Here is a 24920-nt window from a genome sequence, read left to right on the forward strand (position 1 = left end):
GTTTAAATTATGTTCAAACACCACCAGCAGTGATTGAAAGCAGCAAAGCCAAGAATGGGATTAGCATGTGGTACTCTTCACATAAGTGCATATTGCTTAACAGCCTAATCTTCTTACGTGTCTAAGAACCACACGCCTCCCAGCCCTCTTGAATTATGTCTGTTGTGCCAGTCAACCAAACATCAGGTAAATGCAAAATGCAGGGATCTGCTCATGGAAATGACATCCAAATCATATGCTTTCCAGTATCTTAATCTCTCCTGCTACCTGAATGCCAAATACGGGTTTTGCCCACTTGCCCTTTTTTCTCCTGAATAGCTGTTTTTTCCATGTGTAGCATAATGGAAGGCAGGAAAATGCCACAGGGATGTGCTAAGAAACTGTGATTGAAATATGAGAGGTTTCACTGTATTGGCAGGAAATAAAACAATACAAAAAGCATAAAAGATTGTGGTCTTTCTCAACAGATTCTGCTGTCAATGAGGTTTCTGCCTTTTTGCTTGAGTTTGAAATATTTGCTAAATTGTCTGTCCATGAGTGCAGAACAGAATAATAATTGTACTCATGCTGTTGCCCACATGCAGCTAAAGACTTAACTTGTTTTGTCATGTCTCCCCTCTTGTTTTTCTGGAGGGCAGGTGCAGCCTGCATAGACACAGTGCACTGCCTTTGATTTGCATGTGCAAGTGCCAGTGGCAGGGCAGATGTGGTGATCCAGGCTTCAGGTCCAGACCGGTTGCCCAAACCATCACTCGGGGTCTGTGTCACTGGAGCTTTCCACTCACATCCATCCTGAACTCAGGTTGCACAAAACAAAAACTCTTCAGAAATATTCTGGATTTCTGCCCTGATAAGAGCAGTAAGAAATAATGATGCACGAGGCCATTACAAACCGTGTTTTCCAGCACAGGCTCCCAGAGAGCAGTAGCCAAGGAGGAAACCATCTAAAGTGGGTCATCAGTCACACATGGCCCTGTGACAGTGGGCACTGTGAAGACTGAAAGGGAAATGTCTGCCCTGAACAGCACCCTCACAAATGACAGAATACATCAGGAAAACAGGAACAAAAGATGTGGCCAAGGATGGGGGCATCCTATTCAGACCCTGAACAAATCCCAAGGATGTACTTGGTTGGTGAGGACACAAGGGGTTTGGCATGCAGTTTTCTCTTTCACTGAGTTTAGCATCTCTTATCTTACATGAGAGATATGCTTAGAAGCTCGGTGAAGACCTGCCTCATTTCTCACTTGTCCTGAACTGTCCACACACAGCTTCCCAGGGAAGAGACAGACTGGGAAGCACAGGCATGGTCCTCAGCAGCCTCAGCAGTGCCAAGGAACCAGAGTGCCTGTCACATTCCCGTCATCTGATGTCCCTGCCCCAGCAAAAGAGGTTTAGAAGAGAAACCCATCACTGTCAGGTGTTGCTCTGGCACTGACTTGGTGGGGAAAGAGCATGGCATCCTGCCCCTGCCAGGGTGACCAGGGTTTCCAAGGGCACTGGGGTATGTCCAAGTTTCTAGCTGCAGTCACTTGGTACTTTCTCCTAGAGGTATGAGGGAAATTGTGTGTATACCCATGCTTGTAGGTGTAGTCACTGAAGTTATGATAAGTTGCTATTGTTCAGCTGGGTGCTGGAAAAGCTGACAAGCCAGTAGCCTTATTTGCAATGAACAGCAGCCCCACCAACACACTCCCTTTGCATGGGCATCTTTCAATTGTTAATAAAGATGGGACAGGAAGGTAGCTCATCCAAATAGCTACTTGCAGTTCCTGTTGGTGGGGTTTGGCACTGGCAAATAGGGAAATGTCTACATATATGCATGGTTGGGAGGGAACACAATTGTTGAAAACAGAGTGATTTTCCCACCTTCAAGGAGCTTCAGACTCCGGTGTCCCTGCTGGGTAAGCCTGGCACTCTCTTTGCCGTCACTGAGAAGTGGCAGCTGCAGAGGGAGCTACTTTGAAAGTACTGAGCTTGCTGTAGGATGTGGGACATGAACAGCAAAGAAGCAACTCTAGATTTTCACCAGTGTTGTAGGCTTAAACCCCCTGGGTGCTCCAGTGGTTATATGAGTACATTGGGGGAAGCGTACATTTGGGACATACAGGGCTGGCTATAAATAAAATTCACATCACACTCAGCACTTGCCTCAATGAAACATTTATGCACTAAATTGCATGATGAAGTTGGATGTGCTGCCAGGCTGCCTAGTCTTTGAAATAATCTGGTCTTCCTCAGAATTAATTTTCTTGCAATGTTTTGCACACAAACACAGCAGGCAGTAACTCACTGGTGACCTGGGCAGTAGCTGAGGAAGAGGCTGATCACGTTGAATTCTGCTGCTGCTGGCATAGGCCTATTTATGCAAAGCTGGATGAACATTCAGCTTTCTTATGACATTGAATCGCACAAGAAAAAGTCACCATTTTTACATGAAATAGCTAGAAAAAATGGCAAATGCTAAAATAACAGGTCAACCACCTTAATGCTGGAGAAGAAGCACTTTCCTAAGCAGAGCCTGGCATGGGGCTGCTGGCCAAGTAACCTTTGGGGGCATCCTGCACCCCTGCAGCAGGGTGTGCAAAGAGGTGGCGTTTCAATAAGTGTACAGCCCCCAGCACCTCTGCCTCCTGCAAAGGGCTTGGCTCATTACAGCCTCTCTTAAGCAAAACTGGGCTCTGGAATAGGCTTATTCACTAGTCTGATCCTTTCTAATTCTGGGTTTTGTCTTTTGGAACCTGGCTACTTTAATAAGGAGTCGGGAGCTGCCAGTTCAGCTTTGCCTGTGCAGAATTCAGGGCTGACAGCTCCGGGTGCTGGCCCTTCACATGTAGGCAACTTCCTTGCTCGCTGCTCCAATTCCCTCTAGGCTGCACACTTCTTCACACCTTACAACAAATCGTGTTTTCTCTCTGAACCAGGAAACATCGGAAATTATCTTTTTTTCTTTCTTCCCTTGACAGGTAATAGCAACTATAATACACACAGAAATAATAGAAAGTTGAGAAACAGAAGGGTCTGGGAAGGGGGGAGGCAAGTGTCTGTAGAAACAGACGGAGTTGTGGGGGGAAACCCCTGGATCTATCAAATAAATAGAGCAGAAATCTTTCTTGCTTGCCCTTTGTGGTGTTATTATTAGAACAAGCACGCCTGAGTGCACTAAAGCCGCACAACCTTCAAGCATCCACATCCAGCTCTGCTATAGCAGGATCCTTTTTCTGCTTGGCTAAAAGAGGGAGAGAATGAGAGGATGCGAAGATGAGAAGGATCTGTAAGTGATAAATATGATCAACTTCAATAAAACAGCTATTTCGAAATCTTCAAGAATCTTCTCTTGAGAACAGCCATTAGTGTATATCTGTTTGACATTGGTTGTAGGAAACCAGCCAATGTTAATGGATCCCCAGAATGGAATAGAGAATCCATTTAAATGGTCTCGTCATTTTGTAATCTCACAAGACAAAAAAAAAAACCAAAGCAAAAAAAACCAAAACCCCAAAATAACAAAACAAAAAAACCCCACAGCAATTACTTTAACTCAGGAATTAAATGAAATGATAGTTTATATGATTCACTTGTATAGTCTAAATTGATCAAAGCACACACTAAAAATATGTTAACAGACTATATCTGATGCCTGAAATGTAACATTTCCTATCTCTGTATTGCCTTTTTTTCTCATTCAGTGTGATGTCCAGCTGTTAATCGTTTAAAGACTGTGGCTTTACAGTTTCTATATTGCTTTATTTATTATGCATGTTACGACGATGCTGAGGGGCTACAGCCACGCACAGGCTCAGCATTGTAAAAACAGCCTGCAGTGTAAAACACTGAGTAAAGGAAGTGCTGGCTGAAAGAGATACCTTATCCTCATTTCACAGAACAGAGATATAGGGAGTCTTACTATTTGATGCCAGCTCCTAGTAGAAGCATATGGTAAAGCTTTGACTGCACATTTCTTCTAGATCTTAGCCCAGTGGCCTTTGTCTGCTGAATTACCCTGCCACAGGGGTGGCTTTTTTCTTTTAGTGGAAGTAAGAGATTCAGTCCTGTGAAGAAAATTAGATGTTCAGTAGTCCTTAAAGCTCACAGGCCACTCCTGTGGTTGCATCCTCTGGCTTCAGCTCCCAGCAATGGTGCCCAGTTCCCAGGGGCAATCAGTGAGGGCCAGGCAAAATGTCATTGCAGAAGAACAGGCAATGTGCAAAGGACAGGGAAGGACATGCAAAGGACAATGTGCAAGGAATGGAATGGAAGCAGGTCTTTTTTTGGCAGGCTTTTACTCACTGGTTAGCTTTTCCCCTCTTACCTCTTTCCAGGAGTTTTTTTCCGAGTTTTGCTGCTCTGAGTTTGGGATGGCGTTCCACAAACATCCAGACTCACTGCATTCATTGTGGGTTTATACTTACTTATCCGTGGGCCAGCATTGTCCTCCACCCTACCCAGTGCTTCTCTCTCCCTCTGAGCTTCTTCCCCACTGCAGGCTGAGAACATTCATCCCCTTGTAGCTTTTTTTGCCAGCACTTTTAATTTCTATTCTGGACCTCCTAGGAAATCCACTCCAGCTTTGGAGTATTTTAAAGGACTGGTCAGTTCAGCAAGTATTGTGCAGTATTTCTGTTTTCTTGGTGTCAGGGGGGTATATTCCCTGTTACCTTGAATCAGAGATCCTGCAGGGAAAGGTGAGAAGACATGGATGGGTGCTGGCTGGTACTGTAAGGTTCTTAATGCTCTATCATTTGAAGATAAACAATGTTTGTGGTTTTTCTCCTGGGACAGCACTGTGCACAGCTCTGCTGGCTAAGGGTGCTAAGACTTGCTGGGTGGCTAAGAGGTCATGCTATTTCATCTGTCAACAGCAACATGTGTCTGCAACAGTAGGTGTGTAGCAGAGCTTGCATGAATTTGGTTTCATTTTGAAGTTTCCCACAAAGTATATTAACCCAACTCCTACTCCTATTTGTAAAACACTGTTGCCAAGGCCAAAATAGCTTTCTACAAGCTAAATTTTGCAGCAAAATCTATTCTAGTCTGATGAAATGTCTGAAAATTTCGTAAGTAGGTAAAACTTTCCACTCACTTACTGATATTCATCACAGACAACTACTGGCACTTCAGTCTAGACAGATTTTTCTGGGAGTGGGAAGGAACTGCTTGTGCCTGCCTTTTGATTAGCCTGCAGGGTACATTATGTGATCACGAATATCACATGCCCTAGGCAATACAAAGAATGGGTGGGGTATCGTTACTATTGTGTTCAAAATTTTGTCCTGAGCTGAGATTCCCAAGGAGGAAGTGTGGCTCAGAACAGGACCAGGGCATTTGTGTCTCAGTACCTTGTGTGTAAAACAGACATAGTGCTTTGTTACCTTCAAGGGGTAAAGGAGATATAAAATCAGCTCCTGTGAGTGAGGTATTGCCCTACTGCAGTGGTAACAGACAGACAAGCCATCAAAAGCTCTCCCTGCAATTTGGCAACATTATGTTTTTGCAATGTCAAAAATTTAATTAGTAAATCCTCATGATGAACAAGCACTGACAGGTTGCCATCATTCATTCTGCTACCTTCCTCCTCTATCATTTTTTTCTCCCCCCAGTGCCATTCCTTGCACTGACACCATGCCAGTCGCATGGAGCAGCACTACAAATTTGCTGAAAAATGACTGAAACCCCACCTGCAAAAATCCTCTGATAAGCAAGGCAAGGCTCCCTGCCAGACAGAGAGTTTGGGGTCCTTTCATTTTTGCCAAAGCTCTGAGAACCTGAGCTTCAGAAGGTCTGTTCATCATACCATACCACCGCCTCCATCATGATACCCACAAATTTTGGTGAATTGTTGGGTTTTTTTTCTAATCAAAGAAACTGATAGTCTCTCATTATCCCACACATGACACCATGGTTCCTAGGTTTCTCCTCTTCTGTCTGCTCCTTCATTGTTCTCCAACTGTACTTTCCCAGTTCTTTCTCTACACAAAGCACTGATCTGCCTTCAGGCTGACTGAATGTTGTTTTGCATTAAAGAAAGCAACAAAACAAGAAAGACCAAAGCATCTCCACCAAAGAGCCATTCTCTGCCATGGTGCACTGGCTACTCCTCAAAAGAGCTAAGAGAGTACACAAGCAGGAAAGTAGATGAGACCCTCAAATATGCAAAGGAGAGTAGTGCATGGCCAGCGGGGGACCAGCATGAGGCACACTGGTTCTTTGGCTGCTGACTGGGAAGGGAAGCCCAGGAGGTACCTCCTGTGCAGGAGGGTGCCTGTGTCACACTGTGCTGTCCTGCGAGCAAAGCAGCTGCAGCAGCTCCTTGGCGTTAGACTGGAGCCTGTCTGTATTGGTGCCTGTGGCAGAAGGAACAAGCCTAGCCCTGAGGATGTGCCACCTGCTCTGCTGCATTCTGCAGGCTGAGGATGAGCCTGCTCCCTGCTGCTGGCTGGGGCAGAGTGCTGGCATCTCCCATGGCCCTCCACTCCTGCTTTAGCCCTTGGAATGCTACCTACTGTGTACCCTGAGGCCGGGAATAGTCCATGGGACTCCCATGAGTCCCAGCACTCCCGAGAAACTATCTCAAACTTTTAGTGGACTTGATTAATATAATTTTCAGAGGCGGACTTCTGGGATTTCTCTTTGGAGGAACTGAAGTGTTCCTGTCCCTCAGAAGTCCCTGTCTGTTAAAGAAACCTCTTTTGATGGGGGACAGTCAAAGTCTCTCGGCAGGGCAAGCCGTTAATCTCAGTCGTTACGCCCTGGCAGGCAGTGAACTAGCAACCTGTCTCAGAAACTACTTGTGTGTAACAGGATGTAGTGAAAGAGCACATTGGCAGGAGAATGAGTAAATGGGAGACCTATTCCTCCCACTGCCTTTGCTCAAAATCTCACTGTGAAAAGACTGATTCTTTGCATTTTGTTTTGCTGTCTATAAAATTATTATCCCTTTGTCCTTTTATATAAAAAAACTATGTAGTATCATTTCACCTGCTTGCCTCCATAGTGCCATTTGCAATCTGGTAAAAGGGCATTGCCTAAAGGCTAACTGGTATAACTCGATGTGGAAACACAGGGAAGATAATATTTGCTGCTAATTTATTGAGAATAAATGTGCTGTACCAAACCCAGTGCCTGTTCTTGACAATGCAGTTCCAAACAAGAACCTTTCCTTTTCAGCTAGGTTGATGGAAGAGAGACTGGAAGTCTTATGTTGCACTCAATTTTTTATCCTACAGCTGTCTCCAACCTTGATGCAGAGAGCAAACTGAGTGTCTATTACCGAGCACCTTGGCACCAGCAAAGGAACATCTTTCTCCCCTCCACCAGACCGCCCTGCGTGGAGGAGCTGCACCACCACGCCAAGCAGCACCTGCGAGCCTTGCGCAGAGGTAGGTGCTCCCCCACGCTCCAGCTCCTCACACAAAACTCCTCCATGGTCCACTCCAGGCAGCAGAAGGATGCTCAGGCACAAGCCCACAGAACTGTAGGCACTGGTCTACACTGGGGCTTAGGTACTCATGCTAAGGAATCACAGAACTGTAGAATCACAGGATGGTTTGGGTTTGAAGGGACCTGAAAAATTATCTAGTCCCAGCCCCCTTCACAAGGGCTGAAACAAGAGCCCTGTGGTATTAGTTTCCACAAAAACTGGGCTATCTGCTCAGGGCTTCCTAGCATGATACTGGAGGATGCCTGTGTCCTTCAAGAGTGGCAGCTGAAAAGTCAGGTGACAGATGTCCTGGACAGCTTGGAAGGGTTGGGCAGGTCTCCCCTTCCCAAGCTAGGGAACATTTTCTGACATCATCTGAAAAACTGCAGACTGGTGGTCTCAAAGCAATACAGAGAGGAAGCAGGAGCAGCAGGGTCATAACCAGGCTCCTGGATTCCTGCCATAAAGAGAATTTACTAGATGCAAACATCTGGATGGTCCTACAACAGCCCTTCAAGGGGAAGGCAAAAGATGGGGAAAGGCCAGTTTTCACTGGGAACCTAATCAAGGGAAAATTATTACCAGAACATAAGACAAAATAGGCAAACAAGCCTATCTTTCTTCTGTGCCATAAGGAGGGAGAAAACCCATGCAGGTCACGCTTAAAATGTTCAGCAGCAGCCTCCTGTCTTGAAGTGTTTTGCACCAACAGCTCTAATTGCCTTGCTCATTTATTACTGTTATTAGCTTATAATAATAATCGATTACTTAGAACTGCAGAGCATCTGTTAGCTGGATAAGATGTTCCAATTAATTACCACATTTGACTGTCTCTGCAGGTTTAAGGTCAGGAACATACTGTGGATGCAGTATGTCTTCATGGCATGGCGGAGAGTGGTACAGCCAAATTGCAGCCACAGTAGTGCTGGAGTAGAGCAGAAGTTCTCTATTCTCAGCAGCTCTGCTTTGCAATTGTCCCAGAACCAGGCTGATCTTCGCCTGCCATCTTGTGGGCAGGAGAAATCCTGACAGCAGCATGTGAAGGCAGCTCCAGAAAATGTCCCATCCTTTTAAAGTTACAAATCTTCGTTTTGGCAATTTCCCATCCTCCACAATTTATGGCAGCTGTGCAGGTTCAGCAGGCATCTTGTCATGTGCTGCTTTCATCTTATTTTCCAAATAACTGCATATATGGAGATGAAATTTTAGTCTGAAATTTACTCTAAACATGTTTATTGTGTCGCAACTCTCTATCAGAATTTCATTACCTCTTTATCTGTTTAACCAGGAGCAATTAAAATGAAATTTTAGGTCAGAAAACAGCTATGCTAGCAGCAAATACTGTTGATTGGACCACAGCTAGTGGAGGAGGTGAATATGTTATCTCCTTTCAGCAGCACTCCATGCAAACACCAATTATCTGTCACTTAAAATTAGAGATGGAAAGTCCATGAGTCCATTCTCCCATTCACTTGGAAGGTTCCAGAGACTTGGGACTGATGCTGGAAGAGGACTAAATATTGTGAGCACATGCTGAAGGAAGACTCCTGTGGATACAGATCTTGACCTTCCCAGGATTGTCTCCTTCATGCTGGAACCTAAGCATTACCACTGCAACAACCTTCATGATGTCAAGCCACTGCTCAGGACCTAGCACTGCCATGCAGCCAGGGAATAAAATCCCCCAGGAGCTGCGTTTCTGGTTTCTCCCCTAAGAGTAATATATTTTATATGGGTAGGATGCAGGCATAGTTATTGCATCTCAACATTTCAAGGCAATAGGACCTGCAGATTCCTGTTTGAAATCAGGCCTTGGGTCTCGAGTGCCTAGAAGATAGCTCCATTGTCTCTTGGGATAAATGGTATAAATCTCATCTGGGGGCAATTCAGCTGCAGTGCATATGCTGGGGTGCACTGTATGGGCATTGCTCTTCTGGGCACACAGATGTCCAGCTGCAACAGGGATGATTTGTACCAGTCACTGGGGAAGAGAAGAACCTTTGTCTTTGGAGTCCATTGTCCTGTACCTGTCTCTGTTGTGCGGTTAGTAGAGATATTGGTATGTTTTTAACACTTTGAAACACTTGTGTCTTCTTTCTCATTCAAAACAGAACATCGAAGCCGAGGTGATAACAGAGAGCAAAAAGTCCAGGGCCCCATTGCTGTGGTGGCTCCCCCCTTTCCTCCCTTCCCTGCAATCTGCAGCCAAAAGAGGCAAGCGATAAAGGACCGGCATTTGCTACCAGTAAGTCTTTCACTACAGCTACCACATACAAATACATTTTTGGCATGGTGGGACCCAGGTGTGGCAGTGCTTCACAAGTGTCTCCTCCCCAAGCTGATGCAGTACAACAGAGCTGACCTTAAAGACTGTCAGCAGCAAAATGCAGGTCACAGCTTCCAGCAGCCAGCCCCAGGGTGGCAGTTTTCAATCAGAAACCTCTTCTTTTTTACCCATAGTCAGCACGCATATGCTCTTATTCACACATTCCTCCACAAATCCTCCACATTCACCACTCAGGCTGTAGAGGTAGCACTTTGAGGACCCTCCCATAATTTCAGAAAGTGCTGTAATTTCAGCCCTGGCATTAACATTGCCAGGAGCAAAGAGTTCAAGGGCTTTTGAGTGCCAGCTCGAGGCTTGTGAGTGAGCAGGAGTTTCAGGAGCGTGACCCCAGCTACAAGAAGCCACACTTTTCATAGTCCTGTTTGGCAATGTTCATCTCCATGCAGTTTTTTAGATGTTTCATAACTCACACATGTCCTTGCTACCAGCCAAGCAGGAACTCCAGCTAAAGATCTGGTCCTGCATATCTGTGCTGACTTGCCACTGCTGCACTGATTTGAAATCAAGTTAGCATTGACAATATGGTATTTATCACTGTTAAGGGAAATGTGCTAGATTGACAAGTTTAACTCTGATTAGGTCCATAATTCCCACTGGCTTCAACTGGACTTTGGTATTTCTGTGGCTCTGGGTGTTTTACTCACAGAAGTGTCATAGTAGCTAATTTTGCCCCGTACTAAGAGCCATTGCATTATTTAAAAGGTGCACATCAGGCCTGGACTTGGCTTTCAAGTGAAGCATTTGTCTAATGCCAGCCCTCAGTCAGGTTGTCATAGATCTGCTCTGCATCTGCCAGGTCAGGGACAATGGCATCTCAAGAGATGCTAGACCTGTGAGTACATTATAAGCTCAGTGATGATTCAGTCACCACACTGAATCATCACTTACTTAGCTTAAAAATCCAAGTGCATTCATCCTAATCCATTGTATTAACCACATTTAAATACTATAATGCTAAAGCACTCATAAAGACTCAATGTAAAAAAGTCACACCTGCCCAGGGACCGAAACATCAGCCAATCAATCCATAGGAAAAGTTTTGTTTCTCATTTAAAAAGCATGAAATACAGAATAAGATTTGCATTAGTTTGACTGTTTCAGCTTTTTGGCTGCTTACCTGAGGACAGCATCACCATCCCTGCAGGCTAGGTCAAGTTTGAAGGCCTTATGATTCAACCTAAAGGAGATATCCTGATGGTAAAGGACAGACAGAAAAGAGTTTGAAGACAGAAAGAAGAAAAAGGATTACCTGTTTCTCCTTGATAAGTCATCATCAGAGCTAGTGCTGTGGTAGGGTCACTGAAAGGTAAAGAGAAGGTGATGCCATGTTAAGGATCAGAACCAGTTAGAGATGATAGTTTGGACAGGCTATTGAACATAAAGCTCTTAGTATCAGATGGGGAACAAGGCATCTCTTTTGAAATTGCATACACAGTGCCTAAAGGCCTGAATCTTTGCTGTGTTTGGAAAACAACCAGTGCATTTTATACATTACTTCCATCTGTGGAACACAAAATAATAACAAATAGTGAGCAACTCTCTGAGCCCTGTATTAGTTGACAAAATGAAGTCATGCTGAATGCAGATGTCTTGGCTGTATCTGAAACGCCACCATTTTCTTTTCAAGAAGAAAAGCATTAAACTTTGTGCCCACCCATATCAGACCTTCTTTTGGAAGCTGATCGGGTTCAGTGTTCCCCTAAGGAGAAGCAAACAAGAGCTCTTGGAGGACTGTTGTTCTGTTGATGTCAAGGCATCTGGCCATGTTCTCCTTTGGAAACTGCAAAAACACTGCACCCAGAGTACTTCAAAGTGCCTTGACAGATTTCTGAGAAAACCCCTTGTAAATGGGGCAACTTAAAAATTGAAAGAGAATAAGGCAAGATGAAGCTGCACATGAATGTTCTGTCTGGCAGAAATTGTTACAAGCCACTGCAACAGTAAATAGCTAATTGATATTGTTCCAGCCTTCAGGATATAATGATAACGTTGCAAGAAAAAGTTGAGAATACTGTTATTGGCTAGCTTGCTCTTTTTGGCATAAGCTTTTTTTGACCGACATCTGCAAAAGTTTATCTCCTTCAGGGACTGCCAGTAATGTTTGATATCTGATTCCAGTTGATGGTATCATCTAGTCATCCAGGAACTGAAGATGCTAAATCCACAAGAATTTTTATTCATGGCACAGCACTATGGTGTGTATTCCACTCTTCTGATGCATTGGGAAGGTGCTGAAGGGAACAATACTACACAACCAAAAGAGCCCCCTTTTGTGTTTCTTTTAAACTAGGAAAGGGATCAACAAGAAACTGGGAAATTTTTGAAAGTTACAGGGTCTGACTTTTCCAAACTAGCTATCTAAGTTAAATGCACGTATTAAGATATTCAAATAAGAAACTTGATTTTGAGGAATGTTCATATTACCACTGTGAGACCTGTGGGAACTACCACCAGTGAAAGTTACTGAGAAAACAGGTCACTTAAATCTGAGTCAAGGTTCCCTATGTGTGTACCTTTTGGCTGCTGCTACCAATTAGGTGGCTATGAGCTCTTCCAAAGATCTTGCATATTGTATACTAAAACTAGAGAAAAACAATCACAACAGATGAAGATTCACTTTTAATCACAGCTCTGTTTACAGGGAGAAAGATGCCGAAGTCCCACAAATTCCAAGAAAGGACAAATGAATTCAAGTTCAAAGCAAGTAATGCCAATATAAAAGGATCTGGAAAGATGTTTTGGACTGTTCCATCACAAGATCATTTTGTTGTGGAGAAAGAGTAGAGAACTAGAAATGGAATAGGCTCTTTCATGTCTACTCTTGTTACAGTAAATGCCCTGATTTGGCTGATGAAATGTCCATTTAGCCCAAAGGCCAGAAGGGGATCTTTGAGGACAGAGTGTAAGAACAGGGCATGGTTTATGCTGTTTATTGTCCCATGATTTAGCCTTCCAGTTTCATACAGAAACTGGTTACAGAGTTCCTGGGCCAGAGATCAAACACAGAATAATAACCACCAAAGAACCTCTCTGAGTTGACTGTGATACTTGTTTAATCCAATTTTTTAGCAAATTTACATCTTCAGCCTCAACAGCATCCTGTGACAATGACTTTAAAAATCTGTATGAAAATGTAGCTTTTGTTTGTTTCAAACCCAGTAACACATAATTTCATCATATCCCTTCTGGTTCTCAGACTATGAGAAACAGTAAACATTGCTTTCTTATTCCCTTTCTCCATGCTGCTCATGGTTTTGCAGACATGACTTCACTAAACTTTCCCATCCATTCCAGTCATTTCTTTTTAAAGATGAAAAATTGGCATACTTAGTCTCTCTCTACACTAAAGAAATATACAACCAAACACATTTAAAAGTATCATTCATTCAGGCATTTTTGCCAATGAAGGAGAAGAACCCAAACCAAACTGAAAATAATCTGAGGAGAGTATGAGAAAGTTATGGACTTGCTAAAATGAGGAAAATATTTCTTACACATGTTCCCATGACAACCTGCCTGTAGCACTGCTGAGGCCATTCACTGAGTGTGAAGATGCTGTGTCATTCCAACTGCATTTCAGACTTCTCTTTTTCTGCAATTCTTCTTTCTTGGCTTTCCCCAAGTCCAGCCAGGAAGGCTCTGAAATGTCTTTATTCCAGTTCAGGGTGTTATGGGACCACACTGTCTCAATCCCTGCGTGGCACAGCTATTATAATAAAGCCAAGGAGATGGAGCAAGGGAATTCAGTATTTGGAAATCTAAACTCACAATTGCACAAATTTCAGTGTCAGTTTATTCATAATTATAATCTGAGCAGGAATCTAAGGGACAAGAAGCAGGAGGTTTTTTTCCAGACAGGGTTTCTCTGTCTCCAATGCCTCAGCTAGAGCAAATGTGAAGGGAAAATAAGGCATTGGGTAATTTTATTCCATCTCCTTGCCATTTCAAAAATATTCCCTGTGGTCTGCTTTAGGATGCTTTGTACAGCAAAGGGAAGAGAGTACAACTGAATATACTAACTTTCACAGAGTTTTCTACTGAAGCCAGATGAAACCTCAGTAAGAAACAACTGAGTTAAGGGACAGGCATGAGTTGGGCTCTACACTTTCTGTGTGCAAATCCTGCCTGAAGCTGTTAGAAATAAAACCTACAAAACCTACCTGACTTAATTCATCAGACTAAACTTGTATAGCACCATTTGTGCAATGAGCCTAAGAACTACTACCCTGTATTGTGGGATGTTTATTTTGTACCTTTGTCTGCTGAAATGCCAGGTGTGGTATGACTTCTGTCATGAAACATGTCTTAATTTTGTCTTTACCTTGTCAAAACACCACAGCCATACATTAATTGTTAAGCATTGTCAGTACTTTAGCTGATTGCATTTGTGATGCTCCAAAAGAAAAGAAAACACCCACAAGCAGATAAAATAAAAACTTGAGGAGAATGAAACATACAGAAATATAAACATTGGGAGCAGGCAGGTGAGCAGGGTTGTGATTTGCAGCAAAAATAGCACTGCCAGAAATATTCCCATTATTTTCTCTTCAGCATCAGTTGACTGTATAAGAAAGCTGCTGTATAGTTATGAGTTTCTAATTAAGTAGTCAACTGTGCTCTGAAAATACTGGAAAGCTGGTAGCCTTTTATTAGTGTTTTTTCTCCTTTCTCTAGACCTTCTGTTTTTTCTATCATGCAAATAAATATTATTTTCCTTAACTCCTGTGCTTTAAGGAAGCAGCAGGCTCTCCCTTTCACAGGCAGAGAGAGGGATACACAGAGGTTTCAGCCAGAGCCCCAGGAGTCAGTACTGTACTCATGTGAATGTGGGATTGAACACTAATTTGCACTTATTCTACATGTTGCCTTTTCAGTGCATGAATGACTGTTCTTAAATGAGATGTCAGGATGTACTGTACACCTTATTTCTGTGTTTCCACAGGGTGAAAGCAAATTGTATGTATGTTCTGTTTGCTGGAGACAACAGAATATATAATGCTTGCAGATGCTGAAGCAACCTGCTGATGCTCTGCTTGGGTGAATACCGCCCACTATATTCATAAGGTTATCCTGGGACAGAAATTTCCCCCACCTACTGCAAGAGAAGCCTGAAGTTAGAAATAATATTGATCCCTTTTGCTTTTTGTTAGCTGCAGCTTTTAGGCAGCAGGAGTCAGAAATAATCCTCTGGAGAATAGCACTGTGCAGCAGCATGCACCAGCCACCTCCTGCCCTCACCAAGGCTGTGCCAGCCCTCTGCTGCTGGGGGCTGTGACTCTGCCACCCAAATCTCTTGTGAGATAACGCCTTGCCTGCCTGATCAAACACAGCTGACGGGGAAGGAATCATCACAGCCATGTCTAAATTCAACAAACGTGGAGGATAAATGCTCTTGATGAGGCTTTAGCATTCTCAATCTTTAATTAACTGAGGAAAAATTGTTTATTTATTCTTGGGTTTATGTTTTTCCTATCACCATTGCACTGTGTTCCATAGGCCCTGTGCACTAACTTTGAAATCCCAGAATCTCAGGGATTCTGGGAATAGGAAGGAAGGTCAGGTACATGATATAACACAAATTATGCTTATTGAACCAGTATTTCTTGTATGTTGAAAATGCTGAACAACAGTCGTGTCTCAGAGCTTTGGGGGATGGAAAAGAGAAGAGGGGCAGAAGTGGCATTTTTGTCCTGTTATTGACCCATTCATTTCTTTCTCCAGACCCCAGCTCTGGGACAATAAATGGGGCAGACTCATAACTTGTCAGGCTGGCAAGTTTGTTGACTGCAGATTTGCTTCTTTGTTGCTGTCCTGATGATATTTTAAGGTTTTAATTAATTAAAATGATTAATGATGAGTCCTGACTTACATATGTGCTAGTAATGCTCTTCCTAAAATCAGGGTGTGAGTGTTCAGGGGTGGTTCATCTCAGCCCAAGTTAAGTGCTGAAGGAAGGTGAGCTGAATTGCTCCTCAGCAGGGCCACTATCTCCTTCTCTACAGGGGAAGCTCTGTTGACTAGTCAGACTTGGGCATTTGACTATTTTGTTGTAGTGCACACAAACCAAAGACCTCCACACTGAAGTGGTACGGAGCACAGAGAGATCAGGTCATGTGCATATACAACAAGACTTTTACTGCAAGGCGCTTTCATGAGCACAATAGCACCTCTGCAAGTGAGGTTGATGGGATAGCTCAGGAAATCAAGATGCTCACATATGTCAGTGACAAATCTCTATTCAAGCAATTATGCACCAGTTTAGTTTTAAAGTAATCTTAGCCCATTAAAGAAAAATGCACACTTAAAGTATTCTGGTTTTGTATTTAACAGAATGATTATCACTGTTTCTGTTTGCCAAGCACACCCACACAAAAGAAATTCACTTTTAAAACTGCCTAACTTCAGATTTGCCCATCAGACCAGAACAGCCTTGGGTTTATAATAATAATTTCTTGCTTAATTATGTGTTTACTCAGGACATTTAGAGATATTCTGGCTTTCTAAGTGAATAAGAACTTTTGAAAAGCAGCAGCTCACTCCCTCCCCCAGCATGGAGGTGTTGAAATGCTGAGGCTGCTGCTCTGTGCCAGCATGCCTCAGCTGCCCCAATGACAGGCACCACATGGGAACAGGCACTAAGTGCCCTCAGGACCCCTTGGCAAGGCAGTGGTAGGACCACCTTTCTCAGGAGCACAGCTGTGACAGCAGAAACTGAAATTTTGCTGGTGACTTTCATTTTTGTCCTATCTCTAATGATAGGAAGTTACCTAGGAAGTTTGTCCTGCCATGTTTAAGCAGGGACCTGAGCCTCTGGCACATCAAAGGATGGCTGGAGGTATGTGGAAGCAGAGAGGTGTTTTCTCAGAGCTGGCAGAGTGGCACACTCTGAGTGAGGTAGGGAAGTGCTGCCCTGATGGGACAGACAGATGGATAACCATATCATGCTTGTCTGCCTGTAGCCCACTCTGCTATCTCTGAGACCAAAGTTGAGGTCCTGCTGTTGCTCTCATGGACAGGTTTGCCCCTGAGTGGCTTTTGCATGTACCTGTGCTTGAAGCTCAGGGCAAGAGGTCCCTGTGCACTGACAATCACAGGACATGGGATATTGCAAAGATTTTCATATCCTGAACTCTTGTCACCTCAGCAGCATTAGTCTCCCTGTGTCCTGACCCTCCCTAGAGATCCTCTAGCACATTCCATGAGAAAGTTGAATTTCAAGCATCCTGTACCTGCAGTCAGTCTGCTTAGAGCAGGTGTCTGGAAACTTGGTCAGAGGACCATCCTTGGGTATCTGAGGAGTAAGCAGACTGAAATTGTTGATGATTCAGTATCTCCACAGCCTTTGCTGCATGAACACAGGTGCTGCTCCCGAGATAAGGACTTTTCCCAGCTTGGGAGAACTGGTTTTCCACTGGCCTGGGCAAAAACTAAGCTGCTGGAAATGTTCACTGGGAACAGATCTCTTTTGATTTCCCCCACTCTGGTCTCCTGTAAGCCTTATGGACAGCTCATCTGGAGGCTTCCCATGGGCACACAGGAACCAGGGAAAAGCAGGAGATGTTGCATATCTAGGAAGAGAGTAGGACTTGATGCAGGATTAGGCCTTTTGAGACTCACTACAACTTTTTGTCTTGAGAAGAGACCATATAATGCAAAGTCTTTCAAAGTCAGGTTTGTTCATCTGTCACAGCAGTGTTGATAATGATTGATAATGACTGGGAGGAAAAACATTTATGGAATTATCTGGCATTATTAGTCTAACTAATACATGGAGAAATAATAAATCTTACCAAGAAACACGTGCTAGAGATTTCCAGGGCTGTCAACAGAGCTGTTTTCTTTACCTCTTTTTTTTGGTTTCCTATTTCAAAAGAAATCAGTTGTCCTTCACCCCTTCATTTTGAAAAATGGACATTGACACAAACAAACCAGAGTTTCTGACAGAAGAGGATTCTGGAGGTCTAGGGATTCACCAAGACCCAGGACATTGTGGCCATTGCTATTTGTCCTTTCAAGTGTTTCAAAAAGTGACAAAAAGCCAACTGGTTGTTGTCACCTTGCCACAATGAATGCAAACTTAGAGAAATAATGATATCATCAGAAACACATAGCAATCTATGTATTTGATAAATTACCATCAGCATCATTATTTATATCCATTTGCTTAAAAGTGAAAAAAAAATTTGAAAAAAAACCCCTTACATTATGAAATAATGTACATTCATAATGTAATTGGATATGTATCTTGCACTGCTTCAGCTCCAAGCAGAACACAGTTTGAGTTACCCAATCAATACAAGGCATTCTTGGGACAATTCAAGCATGTCTGTACAAGGAGGCTGAACCACTTTCCCTGCAGTTTTGTCTAATTCAAGTAAGCAAAACCAGTACAGACTTCACAGGGATCCAAACCAACCTGCTGTGGGGAATAAACCCATCAATACGAAAACAGGGTGAAAATCTCTGCTCATTTTGGCTCTGATGCTAATTTATCCAGACAAAAATTATGTGCATTTACAAGAATTGTTTTGTGTATGTTTTTCATTTTAATTTTTTTTTCCACATTTCACATTTATAGTTTAACAGCACCCGTTCGCCCTCCCCAGTTGAGTGTTGCCACATGACCCCCTGGAGTAGAAAGGTACTGGAAAAACAAGCAATCCTCAATTAACAGCCCTGTCTCACTCTTCTCCCTTCCAGATCCTAACCCTTCCTCTTGCTTGCTTTTCACTTGCTAACTTTACTGTGCTAAAAGAAGACTTTTCTGTTTTTCTCATGTCAGTAAGACACAATAATAACTTCCCCCCCCCCCCCCCCTTCTTTCATTCTTCACACCTTGGATAGGTTTCAGGAGCTCAAGGCCACAAAGCTGCCTCCCCCTATCACCTCCTTTAAAAAGCCTGAACTCGGACAGACTCAATAGCATTAGCAATTGCATTTTATTCTCTTGCCATGTTCTGCAACTGCCCCTTCTTTTTTTCCTAAACGGTAGGAAATGGTTTGGACAATGCCACACCGACAGCAGGTATTTATCCTCTGGCCATTTGGTGATGCCACTGCTTGGAGAGCAGGAGCTCTGGCAGCCAGGGTCACTCTGCCTGCTTTGTCCAGCGCTTCTTTGTCATCCAGGGAAGGATGAATTCGGCAACAAATGCAGCGTGTGTGTGTGTGTGTGTGTGTGTGTGTGTGTGTGTGCGCGCCTCTGAGTGTGTGCAAGGGTGGGATTTTTGCATGCATGCATCAAACTTAGGGCGGGGCGGGGGGGGGGGGGGAGAGTTACCTAGGAAACAAAGTCTTTTGTGCTTGAAGTTTATATGAGCTATTCACGTCTGCCTGCCGGGAATCGGCACAAAAGCTGCAGGCAGAAAGAAGGCTGCAATGTTTGACTGAAATCCTACGTGGGAAAGGAGGGTTTTCTGCGGGCGGGAGAAGAGGAAACCTGTGTTGTCTTGGGTCTGGGGGTGCTGCAGGAGGTGACACTGACCAGGTAAGTGCGTGCCTCCAACAGTTTAAACAGCAGCTGCAGAGTTAAGGTCTTTAATGCTTTTGGGGCCGGGACGTAAATGCTGTTTGGCAAGCCTGAGATGGATAATTCCCTCAGGATTTGTGAGGAGCCTGGGCGGAGGGATGGCAAAAGTACAATGGCAGAAAGGGCATGATCCTGCGGTGTTCAACTCCCACCTGCTCCATGCTCTGCCATGGCAATGTAGAGCAACATTTTATTTTTTGCCCTGTTTGCTATCGAAACTAAAACTGGCAAATAAAGTGTAAACAGCAGGCATGAAGGAGGGAAGGCTGGTAGTTAAGCAGCTGGGAATTCAAGACTGAAGAGAAAGCCTGTCTGAAAGGGATTGCACTTCATTTTTAAAAAATGAGAGACAGACAGATGTCCTGAGCTGGCCAAACAGTTGTCACACTTACAGAAGAATGTATTAATGGAAGAAGGGAGGGAAATTAGGCAGAAGAAGGTAAAGGTAAGTTTCTCCCCTCCGTCCCTTCCAAACAAAACAGAAACTTTTTTTTTTTTTTTGCAAACAAAGAGACAACCCCCCCAACCCAAGCTGGCAGCCTCACCACACAAAAACACACTTGGTTTACTTCTCCTTGCAAGACAGGGTATTGGGGGATTTGTTGTTTCTTCCGAAAGAAAACAAAACCTCTGTGTTTTTTTCATGCTGTTTACTTTTCTCTCTGTTTCTTCATCTTCAGCATCTAGTACTTCTTGTAGTATGCTATAAAAATATACATGGTTTCTAAACAACCTTTTGAATTTCTTCTGGTGGTGAATACTCTTTTCTTTGGTTGTTATCCCCCTGTCCCAGCACTGTCAACACCTGCCACTTCCCACCACACAGCTGTTGGATGGCTGTACTATGGTCTGCTCTCTGTCTGTGTTTGTACAAATGAAATGCAAATGGTTATTCTGAAACATGGATGGGTCTTCTTAAAAACTTTGGACCTTCTGATGCTTGAATGAATGGTTATATGAGGCCAGCTGCAGTTGCAAATGAGAGCCCACATGTCTAATGCTTGTGGTAACTGAGGACACGCTTGCCATGGCTATGCACGAATGCAGGATGACAGAGGAGATGGCCTGTAAATGTCACTGTATATGTGCTGAGTTCCAGTATGCTGAGATGTTTTTCTCCTATTAGCAGGATGTTAAATTTCTATTGGAGAATGGCTGGTGCTGTGCGACTTAGAACGATTCCTTCCTGCATCCCTGTAATTGATTTCTGATTTGTGTGTCTGCTTTGTTTCAAAATTAGCCTTGTGTGCCTGAGTGGGAGACACTGATTTTGAATGTATTCATTTGCAGTCCCATCCACCAGAGGACGAAGATACAGATGTCATGTTAGGGCAGAGGCCGAAAAATCCAATACATAATATCCCTTCTACACTGGATAAACAAACCAATTGGAGTAAAGCACTACCTCTCCCAACTCCAGAGGAGAAAATGAAACAAGATGCCCAAGTGATTTCTTCTTGCATTATCCCCATCAATGTCACTGGTACAAATCTCTTCTATTTCTTTTTGTATTTATTGCATGGTTCAAGGGAGGTCAAGTACTTATTTTGTTTCATTTATTTGAAGTCATGGGATTGTGCAGTCTTGGGGCAAAGATCCTAGCTTGAAGATTTAGTTTTTGAAAGACAGTGGGCTAAATTCATCCCTAATGCGTGACTGCTGGAGTCACTGAAGCTGCACCTATGATTAATTTGGCCCATATTTTGAGTCATGTTATATGGTGTAGCATAACCCTAGTTCCCTGTATAAACAATGTACTTTTGTTGTGTATATAACCTACAGTCTGTATTAACAAAGACCTCAAATAACTTTTTGAATGTAGCTGACTGAAATAATGCAGAAAGCCACCAAAATTAATCATATGATTATCATGTGTAGCAGGAGAAGAGAAACTAGAGAATGTAGGCTACTATTTGCAGTTCTTTAAACATGCAAGGCATGAATGTGTAGCATGCAAACCATCGCTCTGAGATCTCTTTACATGCAGCTATACTGAAGGTATAGTAATGGCATTTTCTTTCATTTCTATATTTGGATACATTTGACTAAATTTATTTGAAGGAGAACTTGTTTATAGAAGCAGCAGGTATATCACTTATTAAATGCGATAGATGACTTATTTCCAGAATGAAAATCAGGCTGTTTTTCTCTTTCTCTTTTTCTCTTTCTTTCCTTCCAGAGGGCTATGGTAAACATAAAGTTGATCTGAATTTTCCTCAATAATATTTTCAAGTACCAAGTTTTGATTAACTTAAGAGCCTAAAGTGGGCTAACTTTCACAGTTATAGACTTCAATGTAAACAATCAGGAAAAAAAGAAGGGGGCTTTCAGTTAACGTTCATTCTCCAGAGAAAATATTTGTATTTAATTCTATAATCCCAGTAACTGGGGGGTTGGGGTAAGGTCACAGCCTGTCACATCCATTGTTCTTCCCCATGTCTATCAGCGGTGCACAAACCTTCCTGCAAGACAGGCTGTAGGATTCACCATGGTGCTGGAGAGAGTTGTATGCCCACAGTCCAGCTTCAGCTCACAACCAAGGCTTTTGGGCTTACAGCATCATGGTCACAAGTCCCCATCTGCTCCACCGACAGCTGCATGAATCCTCCCAGCGACAGCAACACAGTCTCAGCCCCCCTCTGTCCTGGCAGAGGAGGTGACACTGCACAGTGCCACCAGCTCTGTCTCCCTGTGGAGGTGGCAGCCAGGAGTGGGTGTCCCTTTCTCCAGGACAGTGCTCTGGCCACAGAAGGATTGGCAGCTGCATGGCAGGACTGCCTGCATATACCCTGCTGGGCTACAGGTCACGACCCAGCTGGTCAAGGTCATAGGCTGGACAGTGCCTCTGGAAATCCCCACAGAAAGTCATAAGATAATGTGGCATATTTCCACGAGGTAAAGCTGGTGGTAAAGTGATGCTCCTTCTAGTTTCAATACAGGACTCTTAGCAGTATAGGCTTTCTCACAGGGCTATTGTCACCTAGTGCAACCAGAGGACAGTTAGGTCCGGGACCAATTTTAACTTTACCAGTAATAGCCATTTTTGCCTAGACTCCACCTGCCATACATTGGAACCAAATTTCCACTGATCAGTTTTACAGATCAAGAATGGTATGTAATCTTCTGGATGTTTATGTGTATCATTCTCATTAGCACCAATGGGAATAATTTGTATGCATCACGGGGAAGAAATACCCTCTTCCACTTTCCTCTCAGAGATGACCCCCGTGCATCTGGCACACAGAGCATGTTCAGCTAATTCACAGTTGCTGGAAAACCAACAATGATGCTGATTGGTTTTTTGTTTCAAAGAGTTTGCTTTTAGTTCTCTGGTTTTGTTTTTTAAGCTTCTCCCAACCCTGAGAAATGTTCACTTTTTTGAAAATGATTGTTGTTGGAGTTTATGGCACTTTTGTTCCATATTAAAGAAAGTTCTTCCTCTGCTTATTCCAGGGGCATTGGTGGTTACAGGACATCTGTCTGAAGCCTCTATTTCACTGTAGTAGATTTCAAGAAGAACTTTTACAAGAAAGTTACTTTTTAATGTTTTACATTGTTATGTAATGTAATATGTATGTGTATGTCTGTGTATAATTATGTTTTCTATAATTATACGCTATTAAAATAGAGCTTCTTATCAGGATTTCTTTTTCCTTTTGTTTGCTTTAGTTTGTTTGTTTTTCTTAAGATTACAAACCACTGTACCAGCAATCCTTATGTTAGTGTTTTTATGGACCTGGCACATTTTTTCCAACCTGTCCCATGTCAACTTCAGAGAGCATGAGTGAGTGTACAGTTGTGCAAAAAGCCAGCGCAGATGGGCACTGGCCTTCTGCTCAGTCTCAACATTTTTTTTGACTACACAGCATAAAATCAAACTGAAAGACACTTCCCTTTTCTAATGCCATGGAAACACAAAGAAAACAAGGAATTGTCACCTATTCTGTATGAAGGTGGTCATAAACAAATGTACTCAAGAACTTGTGCTTCTAAGTCTAGTGAGGATCTTGATTGCGTCACCTGAGCAGACTCCCACATGGGAAAACCAGGCCACTTCCTGATGTATGCAAGTAAATGGCAGTTCCCCATTAATGTCACTCTCAGTCATGTGTCATTGTCACAGAGAATGCTCTCTAAACTTGCGTGGTGACTTGGCCCCATTTTAGCTGTCTCCTTCCTTTTTGAAATGTTAGCTCCCCTGGCATATTGGTCTCCTAAGAAGCACCCAACTACTGCAGTATGGCATTAGAACCTTAAAATGTTTTTTTACGCTTACTTAAAATAAGTCAGGCCACAGGTGAACAGATAATGCTTTGCAGATAAGTTACTATCATTGTCCCTATGACAGACAGATTAAATAGCTATAAGAAAGATGCCCTGCTACCAAGAGCTCTCTATTTGCTTTCCTGATTTTCTTTCCTTTTTCTGTTCTTTTTCTTTTCATGCCTTCTGTTATTTTTGGCAGACCAGGCTGCTGAGGGGGAGCTGGAATTAGACGTAAAACTGTGATATACTGTGATATAATTTACATAAGAGCTACATAAGGGCTCCCTTATGTTTATTCACAGGCTTAATCCAAGCTCACATACCTCCACTGTGTTCCAGCCATGAAAATTTGTTTACTATTTCTAAAGGCTAATGAGACCTATTTATGGGTTGCAGGAGTTGGTTTTGACAGAGAGGCTAGTATACGCTGCTCTCTTGTTCATTCACAATCTGTACTACAGCGGAGACGAAAGTTGAGGAGGAGGAAAACCATCTCTGGCATCCCCAGAAGAGTGCAACAAGAAATAGGTGTAGTATAAATACAAATCTTCCATAGATAGCTTTCTAACCAACTTAAATTGCAGGCATATGAGCTGGTAGCTAGTCTTCCAAAGAAACAAAGCCTTGAAAGTGTAAATGCTTGTAGAGTTTAGTAATGACATGTTTTGTTCTTTTGATTTACTACAGTAAGAAAAGCTATATTACTCCATATGGCCTTGAAGGACTGGAGGCCTTACTGAGTAATATAGATGTACGTGTTCAGCTCTTATTGTGTAAATGTTAATCAGTTCTTTTTTTCTTTTTCATTTTATTTCTGTTATGAACCCATAGTTATGTGCATAAAAAGTAACTAGATTAAGTGAAAGTTTTTTCTTGCGTCAGGGGAGTTTAAGGTAAAGAACTGACAGATGTTACTCCACAAAGTGGTGATGAGTTGTCACAACAGCTGGATAACTTAGATGAGTGGTTGAATATCCACCATAGATACAGCTGCTGGTACTCTACAGGAGTTTTGCTAAACATTCCTTTTATTCATCACACTCCTCAATTCCTTCCTATTATTCTTTATCATCAAGAATATTTGCCTTAAATCTACCAAATTACCTCACTTTTTGTCAGGGTAAATTAGGAGCAACTCTGTTGAGAGCAAATTCAGCGTGAAATTCTTATTAACTCAAAACAAAACTAACAGAATTGCTATTTCTTAATATTCATGTGCACCTGAAGATGTCTCTGGTGTTTCAGTCAGTTGCCATGAAACTTGACTGGAAGCAGAAGAAATGTGTTTATCATAGGGAATAAGTAATCAGAGAACCTATGAAAGAAAGATCCTTTTGTCTTGCAAATATTCCTGATAG

At 42.9% G+C, this 24920-nt stretch overlaps 1 protein-coding gene across 2 annotated transcripts in view; it reads left to right on the forward strand.

The window, feature by feature from the left end:
• Nucleotides 1–24920, forward strand: part of NHS (NHS actin remodeling regulator) — a 245144-nt gene that overhangs the window by 211362 nt on the left and 8862 nt on the right. The window contains exons 2-7 of one of the 2 annotated variants that reach the window (XM_059839830.1): nt 7227–7379; nt 9532–9665; nt 18346–18408; nt 19123–19254; nt 20587–20779; nt 23959–24090. In XM_059839830.1, the coding sequence (XP_059695813.1) occupies nt 7227–7379; nt 9532–9665; nt 18346–18408; nt 19123–19254; nt 20587–20779; nt 23959–24090 (807 nt within the window). The remainder of the gene's footprint in view (nt 1–7226; nt 7380–9531; nt 9666–18345; nt 18409–19122; nt 19255–20586; nt 20780–23958; nt 24091–24920) is intronic. The other variant, XM_059839831.1, reaches the window with a different exon arrangement.

Source organism: Haemorhous mexicanus, chromosome 2 (assembly GCF_027477595.1).
Source record: "Haemorhous mexicanus isolate bHaeMex1 chromosome 2, bHaeMex1.pri, whole genome shotgun sequence".
In the NCBI taxonomy this organism is placed as follows: Eukaryota; Metazoa; Chordata; class Aves; order Passeriformes; family Fringillidae; genus Haemorhous; species Haemorhous mexicanus.